General features: G+C 43.3%; 1 protein-coding gene across 1 annotated transcript; it reads left to right on the top strand.

Annotated features, from left to right (window-relative positions):
- The first annotated feature begins 30 nt into the window (after positions 1–30).
- LOC106585468 (intraflagellar transport protein 81 homolog) lies at positions 31–23,205 on the top strand. The gene is made up of 18 exons (XM_014171700.3): positions 31–588; positions 806–909; positions 2,017–2,197; positions 2,842–2,931; positions 3,064–3,129; positions 3,431–3,541; positions 3,818–3,902; positions 4,557–4,720; positions 4,880–4,975; positions 8,366–8,512; positions 11,642–11,791; positions 13,780–13,908; positions 15,644–15,733; positions 17,569–17,655; positions 17,875–17,946; positions 18,048–18,133; positions 18,530–18,575; positions 21,417–23,205. The coding sequence occupies exons 1-18, from the start codon at positions 445–447 to the stop codon at positions 21,597–21,599; spliced, it is 2,031 nt and encodes a 676-aa protein (XP_014027175.1). The 5' UTR covers positions 31–444; the 3' UTR covers positions 21,600–23,205.
- The last annotated feature ends 1,276 nt before the right edge of the window (positions 23,206–24,481 follow it).

The raw sequence follows: 24,481 nt of genomic DNA, 5'->3' as shown, positions 1-24,481 counted from the left end.
AAGAACCCGCATGCAACTCTGCGTGTGCACTTGGCAGAATCTTGCGCAGCATGTTCCACAGGCTGAACCCACTGCAGGCTGACCCTCTTGAACAAGCCGAAATACTTCCTGTTAGCAACCAGCTCGAGGACGCTTGTGTCTGGTTTCCAAGACGGATTGCCTTGTGACTGTACACGTTGTCTTTGCGGTTTAAAACGAGTTTTTCTCAAAAGAAACAAGGGGACAAGCCAGCTGGCCACTTTGTGCATACGAACTGGCTTGTCAGCGTGTAGCTAGCTATGCTTCAAGCTATCCACCTCGGAAAGTAACGGTAGCTAGGCTAGTAAATAGCTAGCAAGCTAATGCTAAGGTTGATTCTGACTTTTTGCTAGCTAATCGTCTTGACCAGCTTGCAGCTAAAGTTCTTTACCTCGCAATAACATTAGCTGACCAGTTGATTTCAAGATGAGCGAGCAACTTAAATTTATTGTTGAGCACCTGAATAAAGACCCCTTCAAGAAAAACTTTAACCTGATCACGTTTGACTCACTGGAGCCAATGCAACTTCTGCAAATTCTCAACGATGTTCTGGCCGAAATAGACCCTAAGGTGAGACAAATTATGTTTTGCAATGAACACAACAACCTCATACTTGATCACGAGTTGTCCAGTGGTGTATACAGTTGTCCCAGTTGATATTATGCCTATAATGGTATTATCTTGATGATGACACCTGCCCCATTTGGAGCCCCACTACTATTGTGTTTACCAGTCACCTAAAGTGTGTGTAAAATGTGTGAATTACTTCATATTTTATTTATTTCAGCAAACTATTGATATACGTGAAGAAATGCCTGACCAGACAGCAAAGAGAATGTTCACTCTGCTGGGGATGTTGAAATACAAACCACTTGGGAATATGTCTGAGCCGTAAGTATTCTTCTGATCGAATCAAATCAAACTTTATTTGTCTACAACAAGTGTAGACTTTACCGTAAAATGCTTACTTACAAGCCCTTAACCAAAGTGCAGTCCAAGAAGAAGAAAATATTTACCAAGTAGGCTAAAATAAAAAGTAATAATAAAATGTAACACAATAACGAGGCTATGTACAGGGGGCACCAGTACCAAGTCAGTGTGCAGGGGTACAGGCTAGTTGAGGAAATCTGAACATGTAGGTGGGGGTGAAGGGACTATGCATAGGTAACAAACAAACAGCGAGTAGCAGCAGTGTACAAGAGGAGGGGTGTCAATGTAAATTGTCCGGTGGCGATTTTTATGAATTGTTCAGCAGTCTAATGGCTTGGGGGTAGAAGCTGTTGAGGAGCCTTTTGGTCCTAGACTTGGCGCTCCGGTACCGCTTGCTGTGCGGTTGCAGAGAAGTCTATAACTTGGGTGACTGGAGTCTCTGACAATTGTATGGGCTTTCCTCTGACACTGCCTTTTATATAGGTCCTGGATGGCAGGAAGCTTGGCCCCAGTAATGTACTGGGCCGTTCGCACTACCCTCTGTAGCGCCTTACGGTCAGATGCCGAGCAGTTGCCATACCAGGCGGTGATGCAGGTCAGGATGCTCTCGATGGTGCAGCTGTAGAACCTTTTGAGGATCTGGGGACCCATGCCAAATCTTGAAACTTGAAACTCTCGACCTGCTCCACTACAGCCCCGTCGATGTTAATGGGGGCCTGTTCGGCCCGCCTTTTCCTGTAGTGCACGATCAGCTCCTTTTTCTTGCTCACGTTGAGGGAGAGGTTATTGTCCTTGCACCACACTGCCAGTTCTCTGACCTCCTCCCTATAGGCCGTCTCATCGTTGTCGGTGATCAGGCCTACCACTGTTGTGTCGCGTTTGGCCACGCAATCGTGGGTGAACAGGGAATACAGGAGGGGACTAAGCACACACCCCTGAGGGGCCCCAGTGTTAAGGATCAGCGTGGCAGACGTGTTGTAGCCTACTCTTACCACCTGGGGTCGGCCCGTCAGGCAGATTTCAGCATTAGAACACAGAGTGTTTACTGTCTTCTCTTTTTAAATACAGGAGCAGTTTCAGACAGGGCCTGGTGACTGGCAGTAAGCCTGTGATACACCCTATCCTTCACTGGCTGCTGCAGAGGATCACAGAGCTGAAGAAGAGAGCTTACTTGGCTCGCTTCCTGGTTAAGCTGGAGGTGCCTGCTGAGTTCCTGCAGGATGATGTCATCACTGACACCTATCACCAGGTTTGTTTAACATTGGGCAAATTCGTTGGCCCGCCATGCAAAACTATTTGCCCACTGACTTCAAGGTGGAAGCATAATGCTGCATTTATAACCAAGTGGGAAGGTGATGCATTCACGTGTTTTGAACTCATTCAGAAACACATATTGACTCATGGCCAACAAGCTGCATCAACCATAAACTAAAAGTACAGCTATAATGCTTGCAACCAAATTATGGTGTTTAAAAAAAACATATTAATAGATTGCTTTTTATAAATAATGTTTTGCTGTTTCATTTAACTGTCGAAAATGCTGTTCTACCTTAGTAGGTGATGTCAGAGGTCAGCATGTGTGAGAAGTCCGAGCTCAGGGATGATTTATGAGTTTCCCACTAGAAATTACCATTTGGAGGGATGTTCAAGTAGATTTTTCCTAGTCATACGTGGTAAATACCACCTTCCCACTAGATTATGAATGCAGCATAACATTTAACATGGGGTCATGGCTCCTCCTCTTGCTAGACTAAAGAGATCACACAATGATGCCATGATTAAAACCATTATTTTATTATTTAAAGGTCACTGTGTGTCAGACAGATGCTATGTGAGGCATAACTGAGAAATGTGATTCGTAGTTTCATAGTGTTTGATCTGTTGTTTTTGTAGTATGAAGAATTAGTGGAAGGATTCAAGACCTACCACAAGGAGTGTGAGCAACTGAAAAGCTCTGGCTTTTCCACTGCAGAGATCAGAAAGGTAAAAACGGGAACAACATTTTATGTATTCCACTCATCACTTGGTATCATATGGAATTCTCTTAAGTTAAGCCACAGATGGGGATATGTGCACAGACACAGTGCTAAAACACAATCTTTTCCCTAACCTCAGGACATTGGTGCTATGGAGGAGGAGAAGGACCAGCTGATCAAGCGAGTGGAGAGGCTGAAGAAGAGGGTAAGGCATGCAGGCAGTCTGTTTGAGGAAGCCCACCCTGTCATTATGCCTGGAACTCACAGGGATTCACAGAGTAATGAAAGCATAACCTCTCATACACGCCAAGAGATTCCTCATGGTAATGAGACTAGACAGGCATCTGACAGGCTCAATGCTTCACCCTTTTACAGGGCAGATGAGTAATGGAGCGATCATTTAGTGGGTCATACTTTTAAGCCATGCCAGAAGGGGGAACTGAGTCAGTGGCAGTGGCTCCTGGCAGTCGTGTGAGGTGAAACACAGTTTATTATGTGTCCAACAGGTGGAGTCAGTGTCCAACCACCAGCGGATGCTGGAACTGGCCAGACAACTAAGGGTGGAAAAGGAGAGAGAAGAGTCTCTGGCTCAGCAGAAGCAAGAGCAGAAGAACCAAGTAATGAATTGACTTTTCTTAGACAAAACAGGACGTAAATTAGACTATCTTTCCAATTTACAGGCTTTGTTATCCATATGATCAACTTGACTGCATACAGAGTACAAATAAATGATACAGACTTTAGGGTAAAGGTCTACATGTTATCACAGATTGTTGTCAATTAGATTTTCCAAATTCACCTACAAGTAGATTTATAAGCATGATGTTGGTTAAAACTTGATGTTGTTTTTTTTAGATGCTGATAAGTATGTGTTGTCATTTGGACATGTTCAGCTTTTCCAGGCAGAACAGAGACTGCAGAGATCTCAGCAGCAGCTGAAGGACCTGCGACAGGCAGCAGCAGATGCCAAGCCAGAGAGTGAGTAGGCATGTTCTGCATCACCCTCAACGCCACAGCTGGTTGAAAGGTCAGGTACACATCAGATCAGGCTGAATCTCTGTTAATTGATTCACATGTATTAAGGCCCTGTAATCATGCTGATCTTTGATGTGCTCCATTGGAGCTCACCATATGTGGACTTGCCTCTTTTTTTGTTGTTGTCCTGATCTACTAGTAGCCTTTTTACAATCACACAGGAGATTTACACATTTACAGTTAAAAAAAATTCAAAAGCAAAGAAAGACAGACATGAGACCTTGGTGTGTGGCACACCAACAAAGAATTTGACAATCCAATGACTCAAAATTTCACATATCAAAACATTTCCTAATGTGACTATTTTGTAACGGTTTTCAGTCTCATATAGGCCTACTGTGCATCAGAGCTCAACAGCAGCATTTAAGAGCACAATCTATGTTGAGGTTACATGCCCTTGAGTTAGTTAATTTAGACAGTGTTTTGCATATACTCTTGATCTTGTCTAATTTAAATGATTATGATGAACGGGTGTCTCAAGTTTAAGATGTGCATATTACCCTCCTTCTATGAGCAGGTGTGCCTCATTGTTTTTCAAAGAATGAGGTATCCTGATCAAAGGTGTAAGAACGAGCTTTGTCTTTGTCACTGTCTCAGGCTTAATGAAGAGGCTTGAAGAGGAGATCAAGTTCAACTCCTACATGGTGTCTGACAAACTGCCCAAGGAGCTGGAGAGTAAGAGGCGGATGGTGCAGTACCTGCAGAAGGTGGTGTCTGAGCCGGCCATGGGCCAAGCTGAGCTTGGGGAACTAGAGGACAAGGTGAGATATCGCTACCTACCTGGGCAATTAAGCTATAGAGCTTTGCAAGTTTGGTAAATTTGGTTCACACATATTACAATAAGAATGACTGACAATAGCCAAAAAGTTTGTTTCTGACAAATTGAAAGTTTAAGACTGACTGTTCCCCACTTTGTCCAGATTCGAGAAATCAACATTGAAATAAACCTGCTGATTGAGAAAAGAATGATGCGAAACGACCCCATGGATGATAAACTGTCTCTTTTCAGGCAACAGGTGATTATTTAATTTTTTTCTTATTTTCTATTATCACATTCTTCAGAGATACAGTAGTGTTATTATTATATGACATAACACCAGCAATTACGTAGGATGAATTTTGTGTAATTTTCAGAATGCCATTCTCTGTCATTGATACTAAACTCAGCAAAAAAGAAACGTCCCCTTTTCAGGACCCTGTCTTTCAAAGATAATTTGTAAAAATCTAAATAACTTTACAGATCTTCATTGTAAAAGGTTTTAACATTGTCTCCCATGCAATTAATGAACATGCACCTGTGGAACAGTCATTAAGACACTAACAGCTTACAGATGGTAGGCAATTAAGGTCACAGTTATGAAAACTTAGGACACTAAAGGGGCCTTTCTACTGACTCTGAAAAACACCAAAAGAAAGATGCCCAGGGTCCCTGCTCATCTGCGTGAACGTGTCTTGGGCATGCTGCAAGGAGGCATGAGGACTGCGGATGTGGCCAGGGCAATAAATTGCCATGTCCGTACTGTGAGACGCCTAAAACAGCGCTACAGGGAGACAGGACGGACAGCTGATCGTCCTCGCAGTGAGAGACCACGTGTAACAACACCTTCACAGGATCGGTACATCCGAACATCACACCTGCGGGACAGGTACAGGATGGCAACAACAACTGCCCAAGTTACACCAGGAACGCACAATCCCTCCATCAGTGCTCAGACTAATAGTCTGAGAGAGGCTGGACTGAGGGCTTGTAGGCCTGTTGTAAGGCAGGTCCTCACCAGACATCACTGGCAACAACGTTGCCTATGGGCACAAACCCACCGTCGCTGGACCAGACAGGACTGGCAAAAAGTGCTCTTCACTGACGAGTCGCGGTTTTGTCTCACCAGGGGTGATGGTTGGATTTGCGTTTATCGACGAAGGAATAAGCATCACACCGAGGCCTGTACCCTGGAGCGGGATCGATTTGGATGTGGAGGGTCCGTCATGGTCTGGGGCGGTGTGTCACAGCATCATCGGACTGAGCTTGTTGTCATTGCAGGCAATCTCAAAGCTGTGCGTTACAGGGAAGACATCCTCCTCCCTCATCCTGAGATGACCCTCCAGCATGACAATGCTGGAGGGTCACTGCTCGTTCTGTGCATGATTTCCTACAAGACAGTAATGTCAGTGTTCTGCCATGGCCAGCGAAGAACCCGGATCTCAATCCCATTGCAGTGCCGCTCGGCAGGGTCGTGTTTCAGAAGACGCACGGCTCTCAACCTTCGCCTCTCCCGAGTCCGTACAGGAGTTGCAGCGATGGGACAAGACTGTAACTATCAATTTGATACGACGAAATTGGGGCGAAAAAAGGGGTTACATTTAAAAAAATATATAATTAATAAGAGATTTGCACACTCTTGGCATTCTCTCAACCAGCTTCTTGAGGTAGTCACCTGAAATGCATTTCAATTAACAGGTGTGCCTTGTTAAAAGTTAATTGCATTTGAGCCAATAACTTGTGTTGTGACAAGGTAGGGGTGGTATACAGAAGATAGCCCTATTTGGTAAAATACCAAGGCCATATTATGGCAAGAACAGCTCAAATAAGCAAAGAGAAATGACAGTCCATCATTACTTTAACACAAGGTCAGTCAACACTTTTTTGGTTACTACATGATTCCATATGTGTTATTTCATAGTGTTGATGTCTTCTATTATTCTACAATGTAGAAAATAGTAAAAATAAAGGAAAAACCCTGGAATGAGTAGGTGTGTCCAAACTTGACGTATTCAGACCCTATTACTTTTTCCACATTTTGTTACGTTACAGCCTTATTCTAAAATTGATTACATTAATTTCTTTCCTCATCAATCTACACAGAATACCCCATAATGACAAAGCAAAAACAGGTTTAGACATTTTGGCTAATTTATAAAAAACTGAAATGACACATTTACATAAGAATTCAGACCCTTTACTCATTACTTTGTTGAAGCAGCTTTGGCAGCGATTACTGTACAGCATCGAGTCATCTTGGGTATGACGCTACCAGCTTGGCGCTGTATTTGGGGAGTTTCTCCCATTTCTTCTCTGCAGATCCTCTCAAACTCTGTCAGGTTGGATGGGGAGCGTTGCTGCACAGCTATTTTCAGGTCTCTCCAGAGATGTTAGATCGGGTTCAATTCTGCGCTCTGGCTGGGCCACTCAAGGACATTGAGACCTGTCCTGAAGCCACTCCTGCGTTGTCTTCGCTGTGTGCTTAGAGTCATTGTCCTGTTGGAAGGTGAACCTTCGCCCCCAGTCTTAGGACCTGAGCGCTCTGGAGCAGGTTTTCATCAAGGATCTCTCTGTACATTGTTCTGTTCATCTTTGCCTCAATCCTGACTAGTCTCCCTGCCACTGAAAAACATCCCCACAGCATGATGCTGCCACCACCACCCTTCACTGTAGGAATGGAGCCAGGTTTCCTCCAGAGGTGACACATGGTATTCAGGCCAAAGAGTTCAATCTTGGGTTCATCAGACCAGAGAATCTTGTTTCTCATGGTCTGAGAGTCTTTAGGTGCCTTGTGGCAAACTCCAAGCGGGCTGTCATGTGCCTTTTACTGAGGAGTGGCTTTCGTCTGGCCACTCTACCATAAAGGCCCGATTGGTGGAGTGTTGCAGAGATGGTTGTCCTTCTTGAAGGTCCTCCCATCTCCACAGAGGAACTCCGGAGCTCTGTCAGAGTGACCATCGGGTTCTTGGTCACCTCCCTGACCAAGGCCCTTCTCCCCAGATTACTCAGTTTGGCCAGGCGGCCATCTCTAGGAAGAGTCTTGGTGGTTCCAAACTTCTTCCATTTAAGAATGATGGAGGCCACTGTGTTCTTGGGGACCTTCAATGCTGCAGAAATGTTTTGGTACCCTTTTCCAGATCTGTGCCTCAACACAATCCTGTCTCGGAGCTCTATGGACAATTTCTTCGACCTCATGGCTTGGTTTTTGCTCTGACATGCACTGTCAACTGTGGGACCTTATATAGACAGGTGTGTGCCTTTCCAAATCATGTCCAATCAATTGAATTTACCACAGGTGGACTCCAATCAAGTTGTAGAAGCATCTCAAGGATGATCAATGGAAAGCTCAATTTCAAAACTCATATAGCAAAGGGTCTGAATACTAATGTAAATAAGGTATTTCTGGTGTTTACTTTAAATAAATGTTCAAAAATGTCTAAAAACCTGTTTTCGCTTTATCATTTTGGTGTATTGTGTGTAGATTGCTGAGTTAAGAAAATGTTTTAAATCCTTTTTAGAGTAAGGCTGTAACGTAAACAAAATGTTGAAAAAGTCAAGGGGTCTGAATACTTTCGGAAGGCACCATATATATACTGGCTGTATCTGTATTGACTGTATCTGTAATAATATGACTGGTGTGGCTCTTCAGGCATCGATTATAACTCGTAAGAAGGAGGCGAAGGCGGAGGAGCTGCAGGAGGCCCGGGAGGAGCTAGCTGCACTAGACCGAGAGCTGAATCAGAAGAACAGCCAGGCACGAGACCAGGACGGAGATGAGGTCATCCGGGGAGATGAGGTAACATTACAGTAACTAACCGCCTTTCACAGCTCAATACTTTTGTCTGAACATCATCATCCACACCAATAGTAATCACCTTCCTCACCAGTCAATGTCTGTGGAATAGGGTCAGATACTTTTTTTGGGGTGATTCAAATATTGTCATTTTGCAGCAAAAAGACTGCTACCATTATATATAATCTGCTCAGTATTCACTAGCAACGTTGTACAATTGCCCAACGCTCAAAACTGAACATCACTGTCCAAAATTTCTCAGAAGATAGTAAAATGCATCAGAGATCATATATTTTCCATCTTTAGGGGTAGATTGATTAAACATTCTCCTGTTTGCTTACGTCTACTCCGATACATAAACTTTGTTGATAAGGGTGACGTGCGGTAGTTGTGGATCCCAGTGAACATGAGACGCTATTTCTGCTCTTATGTAAACATAGTGGAGCTCACAGGCTAATGCTACTTATCCCTGTTCCCCTCACTCTCCCACTTTCCCATGCAAGGTTAAAAATAGACCACAACAGGGACTACCCAGAACCAGGACAGTATTTAACAAACTGTCTGAAATGTATTTATTTTTATATCTCTTGTGTAAATATTCTTCATTAATTCAGCAAAACAAACTAGTTCAGTGTAAATCCTTCAACTAACTTTGACATCTATGGAGGATATTTTACCACAAAGAAAACAAACTGACATGAGGTTTTGTTTATATTTTTTACTTTTACCCCTTTTCCGTGATATCCAATTGGTAGTTAGTCTTGTCCCATCGCTCCAACTCCCCTACGGACTCGGGAGAGGCAAAGGTTGAGAGCCGTGCGTGCTTTGACGCCATGTTTGGTTAGATCACTTAGTATAAACCATTGGCAGAGAAAGGTCTCTCAAATTTGAGTGCCTTTTTGCCTCTGCAACATAGTGCCAGGAGCCATCACTCCTGTGTGTCAGCACACCCTGTGCCTGGCTCTATAAGATCAAGGATAAAGAGAACGACCACTCTTCACATCTCAGACTAAGCCTGTTCCTGTTTGCAGCGTGACCTTTGGCCATTAACAGGTCTATATAGTTGGTGGTAGCTGATGCATAGGGCATGTGCTGTACCCATATGTTGTCTGAGTGGTTTATGGGCAGGCGTTCCACACTCAGTGAAAACATTGCGCTGACAGCTGGACAGGCTGGCGAAGCACAGGAGCTGCATGTCTGAAATAGCATCCACTTTCTCCCTGCTCTCCTCCATGCCCTGTTCAATGTGTGTGGTTTCATCTGCTCCTCTGGATAATGAGTGAGTGTGTTTGATGTGAAAGGAAACTCTAAACCTGACTTTTTCTCAGTATGGTAACAGTAGGTGAGAACAGGATGGAAGGGGAGTCAGGGGATTTATGGTAAATGGAAAGGGTCTAGTCACACTGGGCTTATCAGTCTCTCCTGGGGTCCATGGGTCATCGTGGAAATGAGCACCTTATCAGAGGTATTTTCCATTATGCTGCTAACATGTCATCACATGTCACTCAGCAACTGCTCATCCTCAGTTAGCTTGCTTTTACACCCACTACAAACTAGTCCACCATGTTGCTAGTGTTCCATCATTACATACACTGAGTGTACAAAACATTAAGAACACCTTCCTAATATTGAGTTATTGGCCTTAGAACAGCCTCAATTTGTCGGGACATGGACTCTACAAGGTGTCGAAAGCGTTCCACAGGGATGCTGGCCCATGTTGACTCCAGTGCTTTCCACAGTTGTATCAAGTTGGCTGGATATCCTTTGAGTGGTGGACCATCCTTGATATACATGGGAAACTGTTGAGCATGAAAAACCCTGCACCATTGCAGTTCTTGACACAAACCTACTACCATACTCCGTTCAAAGGCACGTAAACCCTTTGTCTTGCCCATTCACCCTTTGAATGGCACACATACACAAACCATGTCTCAAGGCTTAAAAATCCTTCTTTAACCTGTCTCCTCCCCTTCATCGACAATGATTTGAAGTGGATTTAACAAGTGACATCAATAGGGGATCATAGCTTCCACCTGGATTCACTAGGTCAGTCTGTCATGGAAATAATAATGCTTTCTGTTCACTTGCACCCCAAATTCCTCCAATGTAAATAACAGATGTATTTGCTCAGTCTGGAAAAGCTATTCACCCTGACAAAATGGATTTCACATATAGTAGGTTACTGCTATTTATAAATATGCTCAGTGCATATACTGTATGGGCACAATGTTTCATTACCTATTATAAACTGGGTGGTTCGAACACTGAATGCTGATTTGGCTGAAAGCCGTGTTATATCTGACCGTATACCATGGGTATGGCAAAAAATAAAATTGTACTGTTCTAATTACGTTGGTAACTAGTTTATAATAACAATAAGGCACCTCTGAGGTTTGTGGAATATTGGCCATATACCACAGCCCCTCGGGCCTTACTGCTTAACTATCCCAATGTGCTGCATTTTCCAGAACTATCCGCCTGTCCTGAGTATGTGTGTGTCTGACACAGGGTCATGATAAATAGTTCAAACCCTTCAAAGTTGTGTTGGATAACTTAGCAGCTGTTTTGGGGACATATTGTATGTGACGAGGGAATGCTACGCAGCCTTATTCTGGCTGCTAATTCCCTCTCAATCTTATCTGCCCTTGATGTCCCAATATTAAACAAACCATACATTCTTGCGCACAAGCCATGCATGCCCCAAGTGACTTACAGGACATTTTCTGGGATTCTCCAGAAGGAATACATTTTGACATGCACAGGAGTCTGAGGCACCTCGACCCCCCCCCCAGTACTGCCTCACCCTCAGCATTTGTCTTCTCCAAGAACATTTTACATTGTTCCATCACTGCTGGATACTAAGCCACATTACAGTAACTCTCTCTCTCTTTTTCACACTCCCCAACTCACTCTCTCAGACATGGGTCATGTCTGTCTCAGTAGAAACTGAAGGGGATGACCTTGCTTCAAGATGTGGTTTCCCTTGTGTATTTACTTTTTCTTCACTGATGTTTGATCTGTGTGGGAAGAAAGTTAAAAAAAATATATATTTTTTTTATGTTGTCATTTCTGTCTCGTTCCATTTCTCTTAGCATATCTTTCATGACAATAGTCTCTCTTGATTCCTCTCAGTTTAAACGTTTTGTCGGGAAACTGCGCAGCAAGGGGACGGTGTTCAAGAAGAAGCGGCAGGAGATTACCGAGCTGAGAGCTGAGTATGGGGTCTTGCAGCGGACAGAGGAAATCCTAAAACAGAGGCACGAGGTCGCCCAACAGCAACTGGTAACTATGCACCACAGCAATCCCCTTCGCAGCAATCCACCCTACCACCCTACCTGCCCCCCTCCATACCTCATAGAAGCCCCTGTATGTGTATAGTGGGACACTTACCTTTCCATCCTGCCCTTGATCATGCAATGTACATTAACAGTAAAGTGACAAACCTTCCTGGAAATGACTTCACACCCCGTTCCCTCCCAGCTCCTGACTTGCTAATAGCCTGGCTGACACAGTAAGGGCTGGGCTGCTGCTATTTGCGATGGCTGCATTTGCTCTTCTCTCTGTGTCTGACGCTGGTATTTTTTTAAATCAGTGGATGTTAGGGTCTGAGCCCTCTCTCCTCTCACCACCTGCATTCCTGTTCCCATCACTCACCCACCCAGTCACCCCAGTCCAACTGTTACCCCTTCAACCTACAACTATGAACCATTTGCTGCAACAATGTTGGTTATAGCCTACTGTATAACCCAAAACTCACTAGAAGCCCTGCTTGAAACTGTGAACTATTCATATCAGAACCAAATATTACAATGTAATATATATATATATATATATATATATATATATATATATATATATATATATATATATATAATAGACCACACACACGTCCTGCTATCTCAACCGCATGTAATCTTCTCTTCTTGGAGAACAAAGTGGCCTCTACTCCCAGGTGTTGAGCTGACCCCTGCCTGTTTGTGTGGACACAACCCTTCACAGTGCTTAGAGCACAGGCGCCAGGGGTCATTTCAGGACGAGGCTCCATGCTGCTATATATCCTCCCAGACAGGGAGGGAGTAACTCAGTCACTGTTTCAAGTTGTATTAGTCGTATGTACAGGATGCACATGGTAAACACCGTCCAATGAAATACTTACTATCAGGTTCCTTCTCGACAATAGAACAACAATAATAAATAATAAAAGATAAAAACATAAAGTAAATTTCAGTAGAATAGAATAGTACATTTTAGCGTAAGCATAATATAGGAAGGCACAATTTATAGTCCAATATTTACACATGTATCAAGGAAGGGGGGATTGGGGCCAAGTGTTTAAATTGTGCAGTTGTGATGTGTGTGTAGCATGAATGTGTGGGTGGATGTCTGTGTGGGTGGGTGGATGTCTGTGTAGGTGGGTGTCTGGGTGGGTGTCAGTGTGGGTGGATGTGTGTCTGTGTGGGTGGGTGGGTGTCTGTGTGGGTGGGGTGGGGTGTCTGTGTGGGTGGGTGGGTGGGTGGTGCTGTGTGGGTGGGTGGATGTCTGTGTGGGTGGGTGGATGTCTGTGTGGGTGGGTGGGTGTCTGTGTGGGTGTCTGTCTGTGTGGGTGGGTGGGTGTCTGTGTGGGTGGGTGTCTGTGTGGGTGGGTGGGTGTCTGTGTGGGTGGGTGGGTGGGTGTCTGTGTGGGTGGGTGTCTGTGGGGTGGGTGGGTGGGTGGGTCTGTGTGGGTGGGTGGGTGTGTGCATGCGTGCTAAGGTGTGGAAAGTCAGTGCAGGTGGTCACTCTAGTTCAAGTGTTCAGCAGTCTGATGGCTTGTAGATAAAGTGTCTCTGAGCCTGTTGGTATCAGACCTCATGTTCTGACACCGTCTGCCCAACGGTAAGGGAGAGAACAGCCCGTGGCTGGGGTGTGTGGGGTCCTTGATAATGCTGCGGAACTTCCTCAACCACCGTTTCTGAGTCATAGCTATAGGCTTACATTTGTTGACATGGTGCAAGCGAATCATTAACAATTAAGTCAGATGAGCCACTGTATACATTACATGGAGGTTTACTCATTGCAAATTATTAACTTGAATTCACTGATTTCATCTTACTGCCTTGCAGCTCATGTGGGTGTAGACTACATTGCTCAAGTGCCATTTGCCTCAGGATTCTAACACTGGACACAATCGCATAATTTTATGCTGCTGCATTACAAGGCTGTCATATTTGGTGTAGTTACTGATGTGTCACCCCATATGCCCTCTCATGCTCTTATGGTGGTCCATTTAGCAATCCATGGAGGCACAGAAGGGGATCTCTGGGTACAGTGACACTCAGGAGGAACTGGAGAGAGTGTCAGCCATCAAGAGTGAACTGGACGAGATGAAGGGGCGCTCGCTGGACGACATGTCAGAAATGGTGACTATATCAGGGGATCGGAGCCACTGTCTGAGTAGCATGTCACTTTACCACAGTGACAGATCTTTCCCCACTCCAGACCACCCATACTCAGTCACAGGATCATGCTGATTGCTTTCAGATGCTCCTTCTAATGGGCTACACAAACACAGCACAATTTGTTTTACCAGAACTGTCCTAGTCCTGTTTTGTTTGTGTCATTGATTTATTTGCATTGACTTAGTGACTTGATACCTTTTGAAATACCACTTGTGCGTAATTAATCTGTCTTTTGTGGGGAAAGGAAGAGTAATTGCTGAGTTTTAAGCCAAGTTGGATCACCAAATCACTCTGTTTTATCAATCTGTCATCCCATTGCATTGAAGTCCAAATAGAACCAGTTGCAGCCGTTTAGGCCCCAGTCCAAGATGTTTTTGAAATTATTTAAAGGGTAGACAGGGCTTATGGTTAAAGCTGGCAGCTTGCACACTTGTGCTGCTGCCAATGATTCAAACATTCCTGGCTGTAACCATAAAGTAGATTTTGACTCACTTCACAATCTCCTGTTTGGCCTTAGATAGCTTTGCCTCTGAATGCACACCCTGTAAGGCCCCTGCTTGTGTACAACACAGGTGACATAAACTCAGCAAAAAAAGAAACATCCTCTCACTGTCAACTGCATTTATTTTCAGCAACTTAACATGTGTAAATATGTGTATGAACATAACAAGATTCAACAACTGAGACACAAACTGAACAAGTTCCACAGACATGTGACTAACAGAAATGGAATAATGTGTCCCTGAACAAAATCAAAAGTAACAGTCAAAATCAAAACAAAATCTGAACAAAAGTAACAGTCAGTATCTGGTGTGGCCACCAGCTGCATTAAGTACTGCATTGCATCTCCTCCTCATGGACTGCACCAGATTTGCCAGTTCTTGTTGTGAGATGTTACCCCACTCTTCCACCAAGGCACCTGCAAGATCCTGAACATTTCTGGGGGGAATGGCCCTAGCCCTCACCGTCTGATCCAACAGGTCCCAGATGTGCTCAATGGGATTGAGATCCGGGCTCTTTGCTGGCCATGGCAGAACACTGACATTCCTGTCTTGCAGGAAATCACACACAGAACGAGCAGTATGGCTGGTGGCATTGTCATGCTGGAGGGTCATGTCAGGATGAGCCTGCAGGAAGGGTGCCACATGAGGGAGGAGGATGTCTTCCCTGTAACGCACAGCTTTGAGATTGCCTGCAATGACAACAAGCTCAGTCCGATGATGCTGTGACACATCGCCCCAGACCATGACGGACCCTCCACCTCCAAATCGATCCCGCTCCAGAGTACAGGCCTCGGTGTGATGCTTATTACTTCGACGATAAACGCAAATCCAACCATCACCCCTGGTGAGACAAAACCGCGACTCGTCAGTGAAGAGCACTTTTTGCCAGTCCTGTCTGGTCCAGCGACGGTGGGTTTGTGCCCATAGGCAACGTTGTTGCCGGTGATGTCTGGTGAGGACCTGCCTTACAACAGGCCTACAAGCCCTCAGTCCAGCCTCTCTCAGTCTATTGCGGACAGTCTGAGCACTGATGGTTCAAGACAGGGTCCTGAAAAAGGGACGTTTCTTTTTTTGCTGAATTTATAATGATTATTATGGTCATAGTCATCTTTAACTGACATTTCTGTGGATTACTTTTCCCACCAAATCAGGATGTTGGCAGATGGGTAGAAATATGTGATGCTTTTTTTCAGGTGAAGAAACTGAACTCAACGATAGTGGAGAAAAAGTCTGCCCTTGCTCCAATCATAAAGGAACTGAGGCCTTTGAGACAGCAGTGTCAGGTGAACGTCACACGCTATAAAACTTTGTCTGCAGTTTCATCTTCAAATTGTGTCATTACACAGAGCTGTGTCTATAGAATAAGCTAAATGTACAGTACCAGTCAAAAGTTTAGACACACCTACTCATTAATGGTCTTTTCTTTATTTTTACTATTTTCTACATTGTAGAATAATAGTGAAGACATCAAAACTATAAAATGGCACATATGGAACACATGTGGTAACCAAAAAAGTGTTAAACAAATCAAAATAGTTTTTAGATTTTTCAAAGTAGCCACACTTTGCATTGATTTGCATAGCTTCGCACATTCTTGGCATTCTCTCAACCAGTTTCACCTGGAATGCTTTTCCAAGAGTCTTGAAGAAGTTCCCACATATGCTGAGCACAAAGAAATGCAATCGCCCAAATAAATGCTTCAGAGTTCAAGTAACAAACACATCTCAACATCAACTGTTCAGAGGAGACTGCGTGAATCAAGCCTTCGTGGTTGAATTGCTGCAAAGAAACCACTACTAAAGGACACCAATAAGAAGAGACTTTCTTGGGCCAAGAAACACTAGCAATGGAAAGCATTCCAGGTGAAGCTGGTTGAGAGAATGCCAAGAGTGTGCAAAGGCTGGTAACTCTAATGAACTTATCCTCTGCAGCAGAGGTAACTCTGGGTCTTCCTTTCCTGTGGCGGTCCTCATGAGAGCCAATTTCATCATAGAGCTTTATGATTTCTGCCACTGCACTTGAAGAAACTTTGAAAGTTCTTGAAATTTTCCGCATTGACTGACATTCATGTGTTAAAGTAATGATGGACTGTCGTTTCTCTTTGCTTATTGAGCTGTTCTTGCCATAATATGGACTTGGACTTTTACCAAATAGGGCTATCTTCTGTATACCACCCCTACCTTGTCACAACACAACTGATTGGCTCAAACACATTAAGAAGGAAAGAAATTCAACAAATGTACTTTTAACATGGCACACCTGTTAATTGAAATGCATTCCACTACCTCATGAAGCTGGTTGAGAGAATGCCAAGAGTGCAAAGCTGTCATCAAGGCAAAGGGTGACTACTTTGAAGAATCTCAAATATAAAATATATTTTGATTTGTTAACACTTTTGGTTACTACATGATTCCATATGTGTTATTTCATAGTTTTGATGTCTTCACTATTATTCTACAGTGTAGAAAATAGTCAAAATAAAGAAAAACCCTTGAATTAGTAGGTGTGTCAATTTTTGACTGGTACTGTACAACCACAGATTAAAAAGCATTAAACATCATGACATGAGGCCAAGAGATTTGACAAAAGAAAGGGGGGAAAACCCTGAGGCATCAGCCAGCTGCTGTTGACTTCATTCAGGATTTTTGTGGAGTCCATTAACGATAATTGAAACATAGTCTATGTGTATAGTGTACGACAGGGAAAGCACCTCACATCTCTCAGCTAAAGCTGGGGATCATATTTTCCAGATTGTGTTCCCTGAGTTGGTTGACCATCATACTGGCTAACATTTACTAATGATGAAAAGTTACGTCAGAAATGTATGAATATACTCAGCTAGAGCTTAGGCGTAAGTAAAACGGAGCAAATACATGGGCTTTGATCTGATAATGATATGAAAGGGGTTGGGAAAACTAGAACTTTTGCATACATAACATTTTATAATGGTGAAAAGTATTGTCATTGTACTATTGTCTTTTTAAATGCTATAGAATATATCCATTTATGTGTATTTCTTTGTGTTCATGTATCTGTGAATGTGTATTTCTTTGTGTTCATGTGAATGTGTATTTCTTTGGGTTCATGTATCTGTGAATGGGTATTTCTTTCATGACAGGAGCTAACTCAAGAGTATGAGGAAAAGAAGGCCCAGTATGACAGCTGTGCTGCAGGTCTGGAGAGTAACCGATCCAAACTGGAGCAGGTATAATATGAATGCTATGTGTAGACCCCTGGCCTATCTACTAACACACCCAACAGATCAGCATATCACCACATATCAAATCTTCTCTATTTACATCATTGGAATGTGCTCTGCGCGAGGACCAGTTCAGTACCGCCATAGCAACAAGCATCTGATGCTTCAGGCCTAATGCTTCAGTTTCTTACTGCCACATGTTTTCATTCACCACCTCCATTGCAGGAGGTGAGAGCTCTGAGGGAGGAGATGGCTCAGGAGGAAAACCGATACCACTATATCAACTGCATGAAAGAGGTAAGGGGTTCAGGTAGCAAACAACCCCTCCCCCAACACCTGTTCTGTGACCGTCAACCAGAGCTCTCTCTCTCTCTGCCCATCTCTCTCGCTCTTCACAGATCATTGAGATGCAAATGCAGCGAGCAGCAGAGGAAATGAAGGCCTACGTGTCTCCTGATCCGCAAGAGAGGAGGAAGACCATCAGGTGAGTCTGCCAGCTGCTTAGGATTTCTATTACCGCAGTCACCTCCATATGCTACGATTACAACACAATGGGTGCCTACTGTATGCTACTGTTGCCACCCACCTCCCCCTATACCTCCCTCAAAGGACACACTTACAGTAGTCTGTTAGTAGATTCACCCTCATAGGTCACCCTCATTTCCAAGTGTGTCCAGAAGTATTGCTTTGCTATAGAAAAATATGTAAATATATTTATATTACTGGTTTAATAAAATATGTTATGGATGTTTGCAATGTTGTTATTCAACTACCAGGTAGTATTTTCCTTGTAAAACTCACAGTAATGTCATAATAGCAGCATTGAGCTTGCGAAAGTTTTAAAGCTCACATGAACTCTGACCCTCTGGCTGTTTCACAGGGAGCAGTACATGAAGAACATTGCAGAACAGGAGTCCCTGGGCAAGGTGAGCAGAGAGGTGCTGTTTGTGCTTTGTCAGGGTGCAGGCACGGTGCCAATCCTGTGCTGCACTGGCATCTGAAATGGATCCCCTGCAAACACAGGCACCATACTTTGGGTTCCTTCCTTCTTCACCCTGATAAGAGGGATGCCAGAGAGGAGGAAGGGTATGGCAGAGGGGGCTCAGCTGCATTCCTGCTAAACCATTTGGCCCAGTAGACAAGCTGTAATGTAGACGTGCTGCTGCAGTAGACCAGCAGTGGAGGCTCCTCAGAGGAGGAAGGGGAGGACCAACCTCCTCAGTGAATTTCATAAAAATTGTGAAACATTAAAAGAGTAATCCTTTTTAAATAAAACTATACAAAATATATTCACGTCAAAAATAATTGCTTAAAACACACTGTTATTTATGAAGATCTACAGTAGCTTCAACAGCACTCTAGGGTTGCACCATGGTGTAGCCGAGAGGACAGCTAGCTTCCATCCTCTCGGTACATTAACTTCAATACAAAACCTAGGAGGCTTATGGTTCTCACCCCCTTCTATAGACTTACACAATATGCTGTAATAGAAATAAGGCCATGCTCAGTCAAACATTTTTACGGCACCGACCACCACTGCACACCAGTATAGGTGCAGCTTGTATAACACAATGTCCATCCTTATCACTGGAGCAGCTGGAGGGATGCATGCTGATTTCTCTCTACCCTAGCTCTGTCCTAGTCCTCATCTACATTTCCCCACCCCTGTCACATTCGTGACAAGCTACTTCTTTTTTAGGGTTATGAATAGGCTATATGCTAATTCCTCTAAGTAGTAAATATTTGGTTGGTCAAGCTTCCTGTTAATTTATAAAAGGATGGCTTGCCTTGCAACTTATAATGAAAAGGTACCGTAATTTCCGGACTATTAAGCACACATGAATATAAGCCGCACCCACTGAATTTAAAAAATATATATATATTTTGAACATAAATAAGCCGCGCATGTCTATAAGCCGCAGGTGCCTACCGGTACATTGAAACAAATTAACTTTACACAGGCTTTAACGAAACACGGCTTGTAACAAAAAATAAAAAATGTGCAGTAAGCTTTAGTTGTCTTTTTGCACTGAGTCAATTCCTCAAGCTGCTTCCTACTTACTCAACAGCCAGTGGAATCCCGTGGCGCGATATTCAAATACCTTAGAAATGCTATTACTTCAATTTCTCAAACATATGACTATTTTACACCATTTTAAAGACAAGACTCTCGTTAATCTAACCACACTGTCCGATTTCAAAAAGGCCTTACAACGAAAGCAAAACATTAGATTATGTCAGGAGAGTACCCAGCCAGAAATAATCACACACCCATTTTTCAAGCTAGCATATAATGTCACATAAACCCAAACCACAGCTAAATGCAGCACTAACCTTTGATGATCTTCATCAGATGACACTCCTAGGACATTATGTTATACAATACATGCATGTTTTGTTCAATCAAGTTCATATTTATATAAAAAAACAGCTTTTTACATTAGCATGTGACGTTCAGAACTAGCATACCCACCGCAAACTTCCGGTGAATTTACTAAATTACTCACGATAAACGTTCACAAAAAATATAACAATTATTTTAAGAATTATAGATACAGAACTCCTTTATGCAATCGCTATGTCCGATTTTAAAATAGCTTTTCGGCAAAAGCACATTTTGCAATATTCTGAGTAGATAGCTCGCCATCACGGGCTAGCTATTTTGACACCCACCAAGTTTGGCACTCACCAAACTCAGATTTACTATAAGAAAAATTGGATTACCTTTGCTGTTCTTCGTCAGAATGCACTCCCAGGACTTCTACTTCAATAACAAATGTTGGTTTGGTTCAAAATAATCCATAGTTATGTTCTAATATCCTCTGTTTTGTTCGTGCGTTCAAGACACTATCCGAAGGGTAACGAAGGGTGACGCTCCCGGCGCGTATCGTGACAAAAAAATTCAAAATATTCCATTACCGTACTTCGAGGCATGTCAACCGCTGTTTAAAATCAATTTTTATGTGATTTTTCTCGTAAAAAAGCGATAATATTCCGACGGGGAAACCCTGTTTTCGTTCAAAGACTAAAAATCTCAAATGGACTCTTCACGTGCATGCGCGCCCCCGTCTCATTGTTCTCTGATCGACCACTTACCAAATGCGCTACTGTTTTTCAGCCATGGCCTGCAAAGTCATCATTCAACGTTCTGGCGCCCTCTGAGAGCCTATGGGAGCTGTAGGAAGTGTCACGTTACAGCAGAGATCCTCAGTTTTCAATAAAGAGAGTGTAGAAGGCCAAGATATGGTCAGAGAGGGCACTTCCTGTTTGGAATCTTCTCAGGTTTCTGCCTGCCATATGAGTTCTGTTATACTCACAGACACCATTCAAACAGTTTTAGAAACGTTAGGGTGTTTTCTATCCAAATCAAACAATTATATGCATATTGTAGTTTCTGGGCAGTAGTAATAACCAGATTAAATCAGGTACGTTTTTTATCCGGCCGTGCAAATACTGCCCCCTACCCTAGAGAGGTTAACCCGTTCGGCAATTTCATTGGTCTAATGAAAGCTTCATGCCGCCAAAAAACTGAGCACGTCACAGAATGTGTTTTTTTGGAGAAAAAATTATTGAAAGCGGGAAAAATCCATATATTAGCCGCGTCATTGTTTAAGCCGCGAGGTTCAAAGCCTGGGAAAAAAGTTGCGGCTTATAGTCTGGAATTTACGGTATTCAACTGAAAAAGGCAATTTAACAATGCTGATCATACACTGTATGCATGTTGGGCTGACATTAATTCGCGGGTCTTTCCCTTTGGACAACAACAGAAGTTGCGTGAGCAGCAGAAGACTGTGAGGGAGAGCCATGGGCCGAACATGAAGCAGGTGAAGATGTGGCGTGACCTGGAACAGCTGATGGAGTGCAAGCGCCAGTGCTTCCTGAGGGCCCAGAGCCAAGCCTCCATTGGCCAGGTCATCCAGGAGGGTGGTGAGGATAGGCTGGTGCTGTGAGGACGAGGAGAATATTAAAGCAGGGCCAACTCTGGTACACTAAGCTCTACCACAATGACCAGGACTTCTCACTCGTCTAACTACTGTACTTAGTTAGCCAGTTATAGTTAATTAATCTGTTCTGTTTGTCTTGCATTATATCTATTTTTAGGTGAGATAATTACTCTTCATGTATCAAAACTACTCTGCTTTCATCGCCTACAGTTTAAAGGATTCCATTCATCCAATCTGTGTAAATCCTGGTTTAGTTAGTGATTTGTGTTTTTTGTAAATAATCCCAAAGTAGGATTCAGTTTAACTGATTTATCCCCTGTGAGGAACACCTTTCTGGTGACGATATTGTGAGAGTTGCCTGATGAATCCAGAACCAAAGGGACACATGTACCAGGAGGTTTCAGCCAGATAAGATGTTTAACCCTCTCTGGCCCTCTGACTTTAAACAAATCCACAGCCTCCATTTTAAGAATACAGCTTAAATCTATGTGTCTAAAGATAACAGCGTACAATGTGTTACACTTGGGATGCAACTGCACTCAGTTATTTTGGGAAACAACAGCCACGACCTTGGGTAAAGGAGCTTGCCAATTTTGGAATTCAACTGGGCCTCTGGTTCAGATGGGACAGTGCAGAGTGAACTAATCAAGCATCATTTTCTTGCATCTTTTACTTTGGTGAAGTCTATTTCTATGTAACACCTTTATTTGTTCCATAAATTATACTGAACAAAAATATAAATGCAACATGCAACAATTTCAAAGATTTTACTGAGTTACAATTCATATAAGGAAAACAGTCAATCGAAATCAATTCATTAGGCCCTAATCTATGGATTTCACATGACTGGGCAGGTGTACAGCCATGGGTGGGCCCATGGCTGTACACCTGCCCACTTGGCAGCCAGGCCCACCCACTGGGGAGCCAGGCTCAGCCAATTAGAATTAGTTTTTCTCCACAAAGGGCTTTATTACAGACAGAAATACTCCTCAGCACCACCACCCCCCCACTCAGACGATCCCGCAGGTGAAGAAGCCGGATGGGGAGGTCCTGGGCAGGCGTGGTCACACGTGGTCTGCGGTTGTGAGGCCAGTTGGACGTACTGCCAAATTCTCAATTTTTTGGGAGGGATCTTATGGTAGAGAAATGAACATTCAATTCTCTGGCAACAGCTCTGGTGGACATTCCTGCAGTCAGCATGCCAATTGCATGCTCCCTCAAAACTTGAGACATTTGTGGCATTGTGTTGTGTGACAAAATTGTACATTTTAGAGTGTCCTTTTATTGTCCCCAGCACAAGGTGCACCTGTGTAATGATCATGCTGTTTAATCAGCTTATTGATATGCCACACCTGTCAGGTGGATGGATTATATTGGCAAAGGAGAAATGCTCACTAATAGGGGTGCAAACAAATTTGTGCACAAAATTTAGAGAAATACACTTTTTGTGCATATGAAAAAAAAAAAAGGTTTTATTTTTCAGTTCATGAAACATGGGACCAACACTTTACATGTTGAGTTTATATTTTTGTTCAGTGTATATATTTTATGAGTTACATAATATCCTGTTGTACTTCTCATTTAACTTTGTTCATAAAAATATATTCTTATAGAGATTCTCTGGAACTTTTGTATACTTATTAGCGAGTAGTTCTGAAAGTAGGCCACATGAGCCAAAAGTGGTTCGTTAAAATTGCATACTACGTCACATATGTGCAGATATGTACACCACATCATTGCTCTCCCTCTGCTGTGCGCATCTTGCTAGCTGTCACTCAATTGGTGAGGTGCTGAAGCTCATCGGCTAGAACTCGAATTGCTAGGGTGTTGGACCATGTGGGGGGAAATGTAGAGAAAATGTCACATTTCAGAAAAACAGTCGCTTTCAAACTAGGGATTTCGTGGCTAATTGAGGTAAGATAGTAATTCTGCTCATAGAATATGCATTTATTAACTACACCTTGACACATCCAGCCCAAAGCGGGAGGTTTAAAAAATACTTAGTAGTCACCAAAGTTCCGGAGCATGTATTTAATACGATATTTGAAGTTTATTGATATTTGGTTGTATTTCTGTCTGACTAGTCACAGCCGTCTAAAGGGGATAGATAACAATCAATGATAAATCAAACTGACCGGTCATCCTTGGAATATATCTCCCATTCACAAATCAATCATTCTGAATACCTGTCTATAAATGCTGATGTGAGTAAGGGGACTTGTCACTTGCCGTACCCATGTCTTAGCTTTGACTATAGCGTGGGGACTTGAAGGGGGCATTCACGCATGGTAATTTCCACCCCCCTCCCCTCTCATTCCTTCCTCTGGGTATAGCATATACACTATATATAGAAAAGTATGTGGACACCCCTTCAAATGAGTGTATTCTGATATTTCAGTCACACCTGTTGCTGACCGGTGTATAAAATCGAGCACACAGCCATGCAATCTCCATAGACAAAAATTGCCAGTAGAATGGCCTTACTGAAGAGCTCAGTGACTTTCAATGCTGTTATTGTGAAGAACAACAACGGCTCAGCCACGAATTGGTAGGCCACACAAGCTCACAGAACGGAACTGCCTCTGGAAACAACGTCAGCACAAGAACTGTTCGTCCTGAGCTTCATGAAGTGGGTTTCCATGGCCGAGCAGCCACACAAAAGCCTAACATCACCATGTGCAATGCCAAGCATCGGCTGGAGTGGTGTACAGCTTGTCGCCATTGGACTCTGGAGCAGTGGAATAGCGTTCTCTGGAGTGATGAATCACGCTTCACCATCTGGCAGTCCGATGGACTAATCTGGGTTTGGCTACCCGCCCCAATGAATAGTGATAACTGTAAAGTTAAGTGGAGGAGTAATAATGGTCTGGGGCTGTTTTACATGCTTC

Source organism: Salmo salar, chromosome 24, assembly GCF_965601325.2.
Source record: "Salmo salar chromosome 24, fSalSal1, whole genome shotgun sequence".
NCBI classification, from domain to species: domain Eukaryota; kingdom Metazoa; phylum Chordata; class Actinopteri; order Salmoniformes; family Salmonidae; genus Salmo; species Salmo salar.
This window is presented reverse-complemented; position numbering and strand designations above follow the sequence as displayed.

Coding starts and splice junctions, on each gene's coding strand:
- LOC106585468 (XM_014171700.3), top strand. CDS start 445: ATGAGCGAGCAACTTAAATTTATTGTTGAGCACCTGAATAAAGACCCC. Junction 8,513..11,641: donor AGGTCATCCGGGGAGATGAG/GTAACATTACAG, acceptor GATTCCTCTCAG/TTTAAACGTTTTGTCGGGAA. Junction 17,947..18,047: donor ATATCAACTGCATGAAAGAG/GTAAGGGGTTCA, acceptor CGCTCTTCACAG/ATCATTGAGATGCAAATGCA.